The 8,580-nt window shown below is 47.2% G+C and overlaps 1 protein-coding gene across 2 annotated transcripts in view; it reads left to right on the top strand.

Annotated features, from left to right (window-relative positions):
- Positions 1-6,079: 6,079 nt before the first annotated feature.
- Positions 6,080-8,580, top strand: part of MMP24 (matrix metallopeptidase 24) — a 45,465-nt gene continuing 42,964 nt past the window's right edge. Inside the window, exons 1-2 of one of the 2 annotated variants that reach the window (XM_075768298.1) lie at positions 6,080-6,290; positions 8,350-8,498. In XM_075768298.1, coding sequence (XP_075624413.1) covers positions 6,192-6,290; positions 8,350-8,498 — 248 coding nt within the window. In that variant the 5' untranslated portion in view covers positions 6,080-6,191. The remainder of the gene's footprint in view (positions 6,291-8,349; positions 8,499-8,580) is intronic. The other variant, XM_075768299.1, reaches the window with a different exon arrangement.

Below are 8,580 nucleotides of genomic sequence, written 5' to 3'. Positions count from 1 at the left end.
CTTCTAGGGTGGTGATTGTCACATAGCGAACAGAGGGGGAAAGGAGAGAAGAAAAGGAAGAGGTGGCACGAGTAATCATACAGAGAACAATAGCTCTGCCAATCGTTAAAAATATGAAACCGACAACTAATGTTAGTCCTATTTCCATTAACCATGCCCCTCTTCCCATGAGTCCCCTGGATCGTAGGACAGATTGTAACCAAGAGTTCGGGGTCTCCCCATCAAACCAGTCTTTTGATCGTATGGACTGAAAAAGTTCTGCTGTCTGGTCTGTTATCTCCTTCATTTTTGTTCGAGCCTCCTCTGTTGAGGTAGTAGCGGTGTGTATGGTGATGCAGCATTCTCCATCGGTGAGATGTAACATCCCACAAACTCCTTGTTCTTTAAGCAATATCATATCCAGGGCTAGACGATTCTGAAGGGTCATCTTTGATACCTGTTGGACCTGTAAGTTTAAGTCCCCAAAAGCATATTGTGTCCAGTTACTTAAAAGATGTGCCTGGCAGGTAATATGTTCTAGGACAAATTGGTACCGTTCTAAGGTTACATAAGGGGTCAAACTATTCTCAAACATTAACGCAGTTAGTTGTCCAGCAGTATAGTAATTGGGAGTTTGGACTCCATTAATCGCCCAATTGAGACGAGCCTTTGGATTACTTCCCACTTCTCTACGTGATTGCCGGGAAGGTACTATAAATTTAAAAACACGAGATGGACACAAAGAAGGGATAGCTAATCCACACCTCAGGCCAGCATGATATTCCAGTGTTAAGTAACAGTAAAATTTTCCATTGGAGCATTCCCATGCTAATCCCAACAGGGCTGGATATATGAGCATATTGTGTTTACCAACATATTCTCCCCCAAATGTAACGTATGGTTTTGCCATTCCGATCCAGGACAGGGCAGGGGAAAAAACAAAAACAAAAACAAACCCAAAAAAAACCAAACAAAAAAAAAAAACAAAAGAAGAAAACTAAGAGAATCAAGAGTGACCTTGCAGGGCTGGAGTGGCAGAGGGAAGATGTTCTGGCTGTGGTATTTTCTGGTGCTGACCTGACTGAGAAGAGGGTCCAAAGGGAATAGAGGAGTTCAGTGGGTTGCGATGCTGGCATTATCTTGGTAGTCCAGTGGTATTCCTTGTTATTTAGAATGGTGGCTGTTGTTCTCCTTGCAATGATTTGGGGTCATTTATTCATGCTTACTTAACCATGAATATGCAGTATACAATGTAACCTATATATATCTTAAGAAATTTCATACAATTTAATACTATAAAGACTAATTGGTACAATTTTTAGGTAATGAGGACCCAAGAACTGAATTGCCCATTTCCATTAATTCTACTAATTTTAAAGATATATTGGCATTTTCAAGTCCCAGCCCTTACAAGATGAGTATGCTTCTCGATAGGTTTGCTCCCATGCATATCCAGGGTTCTTTCAAAGTAGTGACAAACTCTCCTCACATTTCTCCTTCCTTTCTTTAGTGGAAATCCATAACTGATATGCTCATCCGTCTACCAGTCAGAACTAAGTGGGACAGAAATCCAGGAGAGTTGATTTCTGGTAGATGATTGGCTTTTACTGCATTTCCAACAGTCGGGGTTATTTGCCACTGCTGCAATAGTTTGGACTGTTGCTATGGATGAATTATGGAATGAATACATACAATCAATATTCCCCCACAGGCTTATAAGAAAGGCTATCATCTCAAAAGCCAGGCTTCCAAATCAGGAAAAATATGCAGACACAAACAGCAAAAATAATTATACCTTGGAACCATATCCTTACTCTAATTCTAAGTAAAGATATGGTTTAGTCTATGTGCAATTCATGAGTATCAGATTACTTTCCACTGTCCTGTTGTTGAATTCTTACACCAGATCAGTGGTTTCAGTGATCAGGCAATCTGCTGGCTCTGTGTCAGTTCCCAGCTGCGGGTGAATCGGTCTCTGCAGTGGTGGATTGTTCCCTTAGTGAGAGGAGGGTTTTCTGGTTCCACTTCCAGACCGGCTGCAGCTTTTAGGTGGGAGTGGTGGATTCAAGTAAATTTTTCCTCCACCTTTGCTGCTGAGAAAGGTTAGCAATAAGAAAAACGGTCCCTCCCATCAAAGAGAGAAGTTATCCTTTCTTTTGTGTACTTTTACCCAAACATTAATCCCGTAGATTGAAGGGGTACAGAGCCCCTTCTAGAGGTACTGATTGTATTATCTGTGCCCAGGCCTGATTGCATTTTAATAATTTCTGAATCTTTAAAATATACCGGGTCACATTCTCATTTCCTCCTAATAAAATTATATGAGCGGGTACGTCAGTTCCAGGGAGAGGTATCAGTCCTTCAAATGGTATTTCATAGGGAGCCAGTTTTGTTGTTTGTTGAAGTCTTCTTTGTTAAATACTCATTGAGGCTAAAAGTAGTGCTTGCAAGACACAGTTACCTATTTGGCTGTAGCATAAATTCCTGATGCAAATCAATTTTTAGCACTGTCTGGGCTAGTGCAGCAGTCCCAAAATGCCCCAGGTGGTGATGCATTTTTGCTACGGGAATCAGGTACTGCTTAGGGAAAAATAGGAAGGTTTTCCATGCTCACTTTCCATATTCCCTGGGAATCTTTGGCCAGTTCATACCTGTTCCTAGAGCCAATTTCTTCAGCAGGAACAGTCTAAACATATCTTTTCAGGAGCAGGCAACACCAGGGGGAATCATTGGACTGTTTGTAAGCCTGGTGGTTCGTATGGCTGTCGTGCTGCAGCTTGAGCAGCAGTATCTGTTAGACTATTTCTTTCCTTTTGTCTTTCTGCCAGTATGGGCTGGCTGATGAACGATAGCAAGTTTCTCTGGAATTGTATGGCTTTTAACGGTTCAGTAATTTGAGGCACATTTCATGTTTTACTTCCACTAGAGGTATAAACCCACACAGCTTCCATAACTGGCCAGTAGCATGGCGTACTCCAAATGCATATTGATAATCTGTATAAACATTTACACTTTTCTTTGGCCAGCTGACAGGCCTTTGTTAATGCACTTAATTCTGCTGCTTGTGCACTCAGCTTTGGACTGATTGGTGAAGTCTCCACTACTCCACTCACTGTAGTTATGGAATAACCCATAACACAGTTGCCACGCAGATATGAAGACTCTTCTACAAATAGTTCCAGATTGGGATCTAGAAATGGCACATCTCCTCAAGCCTTTTCAGCTTCACAGGTTGTTACTACACAATCATCATATGGAGTTCCTTCACCAGCATTGAGGAGGGTGGGGGAGCTCTGCTAGCAGAGTTGCCCTCCAGCATCTGCAGGGAGGACAAAGAGGCTGTCCTGACCAGCATGTGAGCTGAGCTGCTGTCAGCTTGAGTCAGCAGGGAAGAGTCCAGCACTGGCCATTCATGCAGCAGAGCACGTCCATAAAGTTGCTTTGACAAAAAGATGAAATCCCTGTCCGGCATTTCTAAACCCCAATGTCCTCACTGCTTCTCCAGGGGAGCAGCAGCACTTTCTGGCCTGGGATTCATAGAATCACAGAATCCCAGACTGGTTTAGGTTGGAAGGGACCTCACAGCCCATCCAGTCCCACCCCCTGCCATGGGCAGGGACACCCTCCACTAGCCCAGGTTGCCCAAAGCCCCATCCAACCTGGCCTTGAACACTGCCAGGGATGGAGCATCCAAAGCTTCTCTAGGCAATTATTTTTTGTTGGTTTTTTTTAATTTTTTTTTTTTTTAAAACTGCTAAGCTTTGAAACCTAAATATTTGTTACAGCCCAGGACTACACCTCTAAATTAAAAAAAAATACAAGTCAGTCATTTCTAATTTTTCCATTTATGAAAAACTTTAAGAATCTCTAGCCAACTATGATGTCACTTTAAAACTTGTGGGGTGGATTTATTTTTTAAATTTTGTATGATGTCTTAAGATTTTAAACCATGCTTGTTAAGGAAAGTTCAAGGAGCAAATACTTAAGGCTTTGTTTTTCAAAGGCTTGTGAGGGAGGCCAGTGGATGGCAGAGCCCAGTGGGTTCACCCATACACAATGCTACCAGGCGACATTCAGACAGAAATATCACACTTAATATTTACAGTATAGAGCAATATTTTTAGCCAGTGTACATATAAAGAATCAATGCAATTTTTTTATTTTTAATTTCCAAACTTGATTGTATCATTATGTTCAAGTATTAGTCTTGTTAACAGAGATGAGAAATTCTCTACTTACAAGAAATTTGGCTGTTAGAAAGGAAAAATATGTTTCGGTACACTGAGGAGAACGAGATGCTGAGGTTACCCAACAGTGTCCTACGGTCACTGACTCGACTAGCTGCTGGAAGTGATGTGGGAAAGGAACAGAAGGAGTTAGGCACTGAGGCCCTGGGAAGAAGGGATGTTAGAAATAGCTTTGCTAATTTCCAGAGAGAATTGTTCCATGAAATCTGCTGTGGAATTTTGATGGAGAGGAATAGAGGACCACTGGTCCCACAGCAGCTTGTGAGTGGAGCTTTGCTTCAGCTGAACCACCTCCTGTCCCAGGCACCATGACTGCTCCAGCTCCAAGCACAGCACCGGTGCGTCGATGCCTGATGCACAGCTCAGCTTTGCCAGCCAAACTGCCCTGTGTGCCAGCTGTGGGCACGGTGCTCCACAACTCCCTTCCCAGACGATGTGAGTTCAAACTTCTGGTGGCGGTATGGCTAACCCAATAAAAAAGCAAGAGATTCACCTGGTGACACAGCAAGTTCCCCTGCCCAAAATCCCTGATAAAAATATTATTAAGCACATGTGAAAGTGCAGGCTGCCAACTGCTCTTTCAGACCCTCTGAACAAAATTAGGCTGGGCCAGGGGGGCTCCTCGTTGTCCTTCAATCTGTGACCACAAGGCATCATTTTTGATTCTGAGTGAAACGAAGGAGAGAAATGAAGGCTGACAAAGACCTTGGGTGTCTCTAAGGCAGCACAGAAATCCATGCCTCCACCTGGGCACATGTCTCAGAAGCATGCCATCTCCTTTCAGACTGGTACAGCTTCAGGGCAGGACCACTGGCCAACAAACTGTCAGCCCTGTTGTCCAAAAATCTGGGTTCTTCACCCAGTGTGCAAAGAGCCAGTCACACACAGAGTTGAGATATTTATTTCAATTCTGGCCAGAATAGGGTGCCGGCCGTCTAACACCAGCCAGCACACTGAGTACATCAAGTGTGCCTTTTTTTATAATAACTACATGTAGCTGATTGGTGTTCTTAAACTTCCTTAACCGCCTTTCACCCGCTTTTCACCATACTATGCATTTTACTTCATGTTTCAAACATTTGGGGGGATTCTCTAATTAGGATGCTCATTATTCACAATGGGTTGTACATTTTAGTATTAAAATCAATACAGGTGAGTTGAGGATACACTATTTCTTGATACTCTTCCCAGGCCAGATATATTTTATATACATTTACAATGGGGAAAGAATACTTTGAAGGGTCCTGTTGCTCTAAATCCTCAGTCCGTTGGGAGATCCTGTCCTGGTTACTATCATTTCAGAACATACTGTTAAGGATATGTTAAGGATAACATATCCTTATATGTTATGGATACTTCAGGTAGCATATAGTTTGCACAATCTTCACCGTTATTTCTCCTACATCAGCCCCACCTTTCCTCTTCTCAGGCTCGTTATGAGGAGCTGTATACAGCCGGCCTCCTGCACCCTCGGCCTCTACACACCTCTGCCGAAGATCTTCAGGCTACAGCCAAAGACAACGCGAGGCAGCCTTGCATGGAGCGGGACTCTTGAGAGCAGGAAACAACCCCGTCGTGAGAGAAGAGGCCCGCAGAGAAAGGCCTCGGCCCTCCTGCACCTGCCCTGGTGCTGCAGCAGGGCCGGGGGCCGCTGCGACCCCTCCGCGCTCTCCCCTGCCTGCAGCCAGAGGCGGGTGCGTGGCAAAACCCCTGAGGAACGGCGACCCGGGGCAGCCGGTGACCCGGCGCCGAGCCCTTCCCGCGGGGGAAGCGCAGCCAGGGCCCTGCCGTGGGCTGGACGCATCTCCCCGAGACCGCGCAGCGATCCTTGGCGGGGCAGCCCCTACCCGGCCCGCCGGGGGAAGAGGCGGTGCGGCGGTGGCTGCCTTCCCCTTCCGGCTCCCCCGCGCAGCCGCAGCCCGCGCCGCTGGGCCGGAGCGCTGGCCGGAGCCCCGCCGCGCTGCCATGGCGCCGAGGCGGCGCCGGGGCCTGGCTGCAGCGGGCTCCCTGCTGCCGCTGCTCTGCGCGCTGCTCCGCGCCGCCGCCGACACCAGCACCGGCCGGGTAGGTCTGGGAGCGGGAGGGGGGCCGTGGCCGGGCGGGGCGCGGAGGGGAGCGAGGCTGGGCGGCTCTGTGGGGCGGTGAGGTGCCATAGCTGGGACGGGGATACCGGGGGCCGGGTTGTGCGCTGTGTTGGCCCGGGGGCGGGCTGGGAAGCTGGGCAGTGCCTACCCTGCTCCTCCGCACCCGGCTCCAGCCTCGCCGCCGCACCTGGGCGCTGCTGCCCACCGGAAGCCTTCCTGCATCTCCGGTAGGCCCTGGCTGTGCCGCGCTCCGAAGCGGCCGGTCTCGGTTGCAGCTGCCGGGCTGGGCTGGGCTCGGCTCAGGTGTGCGGCCACAGTCGCTGGCAGCTCCTGCGCCTGGGCAGGTTGGGAACCGGCAGGCGAAGGCAGCTGTGCCCCTCCTGTGTGCTCTTGAGCATCACATCAGCCTCCCGGGAGGAGCTTCTCTTGGTGCGGGCATCTTGTGGTGTCCCTTTCCCTCACCCGCTGCCGAGTCCGAGTCTGGCCGGGAGGGAAAGGGGATACAGGAGGGTAGCCCCGCTCAGAGCTGTTTTGGTTAGTGTGCTCTGCCCTTGCAGCTCAAGGACAGCCTTTTTTTTGGTCAGACTGTAGGTCCGTGTGTTCCAGCACGCTGTGTTTGTCAGAGGCCAATGCTAGATGTCAAGGCAGTGGTAGCAAATGTCGAGTCTCCAAGCAGTTTTGCAGCTTGGCTTTGTCTTTAGCTATTGGTGATATGTGTGCTGAATAGTGCTGTATGTCCAGTTACTTGGTGAACTTTAACATGCCTGGCCCAGACACTGACTTACACCTTTTTCCTCCTGCTTTGGAAGCCAGGCCCTTCTCTGTTTTAAATGGATTCTGGTATCTTCTTGTTGCTACAAAGAAATGGGGGTTGTTCTCCCTGTTGTGCTCCTTCTTGGGCCCCTTTCCCCCTGCTGTGTCAGGCTGCCCATGTGAGAGCAGCGCGTGCAGAGGATTCATCACCATTTGAGTGTTGAGGACTGTGTCCTGTGCATCAGGTGGATTGTCCTCATGGCTGGAAAAAGCTTACAGGATATATGTCAGATCTCATAGTAATTCTGGGCTAAGTATTGAATCAGAGGACTGGGGTATTGGCCAAAAGAAAGAAACACTGGGAGGCGTGTGCATGAAAAGTTATGGTGACAAGTTTATGAGAGCAAGCCTTCGTTCAGGTTTTATTGGCATTTGCGCTTAATGATGAATTAATATTCCTTATTCTCATGGTATCAAAGTGAGGGGGGGAAGAGAAGGGAGGAAAAAAATAATCCTGAATTAATGGGTATTTTTGAAAATGCTGTCCTTAGCATTTTGACAAGTTTGACACATGGTTTTTTATAAGGCTGCATTTTGGGAGGGAGGCGGGTAAAAGGGACAAAGCTCCTTGAGGAGAGTTGGCTGTTTTCCTCTTCTGACAATTCACTAGATATCTGCTCTTAGTAGAGGAAAAGTCCATCTAACAGGATCCCTGCAAACTTTGTGTGTGTGTGTTTTTGGTGAGTGGGGGGTTTTTTGTTTGTTTTTTTGTTTTGTTTTTCAATAAATTCTCCTGTGCACAGTGCAAGCGTAAAGCCAAACCTTTGTTTGTGGGAGTTGCCTGGGCCTGTTAAGGTGTTTGCTTGGAGTGATGGTCCAGAGGCAGCAGTAGGTGGTGGGCAGTGGGTTATTGGGAGTGTGCTGCTGTGGGGACTGAGAAACCTCATGATGGCAAGGTGACAGGGTGTACAGGAGGTCTCTGGAACAAGGACAGAGCTTCTTGGGCATTTCTGGTGCTCCTAAGACATAAGTCTGCCCCGGTTACTCAGTAGGGATGATGGCCATTTTTAATGGGCAGGTCAGCATCTTCCTGTCAGGACAGGTTATATTAAGCTGGATCTTCAGCCCTTCCTGGGGATCAGATGATATTACCAAACCTAACAGAAAAGAGAGAGATGGTTGAATTTTTTTGGCTGGTTCATCACTTTTTCTTATGAGGAAATGTTCTGATCTGTTAAGTTGAAAACTTACCATGGCATCTTACCATCTGTTTGTTTCTTTTTCAGGGTTGGTTAAAAACTTACGGCTACTTACTTCCATCTGACAGCCAGATGTCTGCCTTGCAGTCAGGAAAAGCTGTGCAGTCCGCAGTTGCCACTATGCAACAATTTTATGGGATCCCAGTAACAGGAGTTTTGGACCAGACAACTATTGAGTAAGATCAACGTAGGCTAATTTTGTCTTTCCCTTTCTTAACGCATTGTCATATTACCTGGGCTACAAGAAGTCTTCAAAAG

This window comes from Balearica regulorum, chromosome 16 (assembly GCF_011004875.1).
Source record: "Balearica regulorum gibbericeps isolate bBalReg1 chromosome 16, bBalReg1.pri, whole genome shotgun sequence".
NCBI lineage: Eukaryota > Metazoa > Chordata > Aves > Gruiformes > Gruidae > Balearica > Balearica regulorum.
Note: the sequence above shows the minus strand (reverse complement) of the source record. Positions and strands in the feature narration are given on the sequence as shown.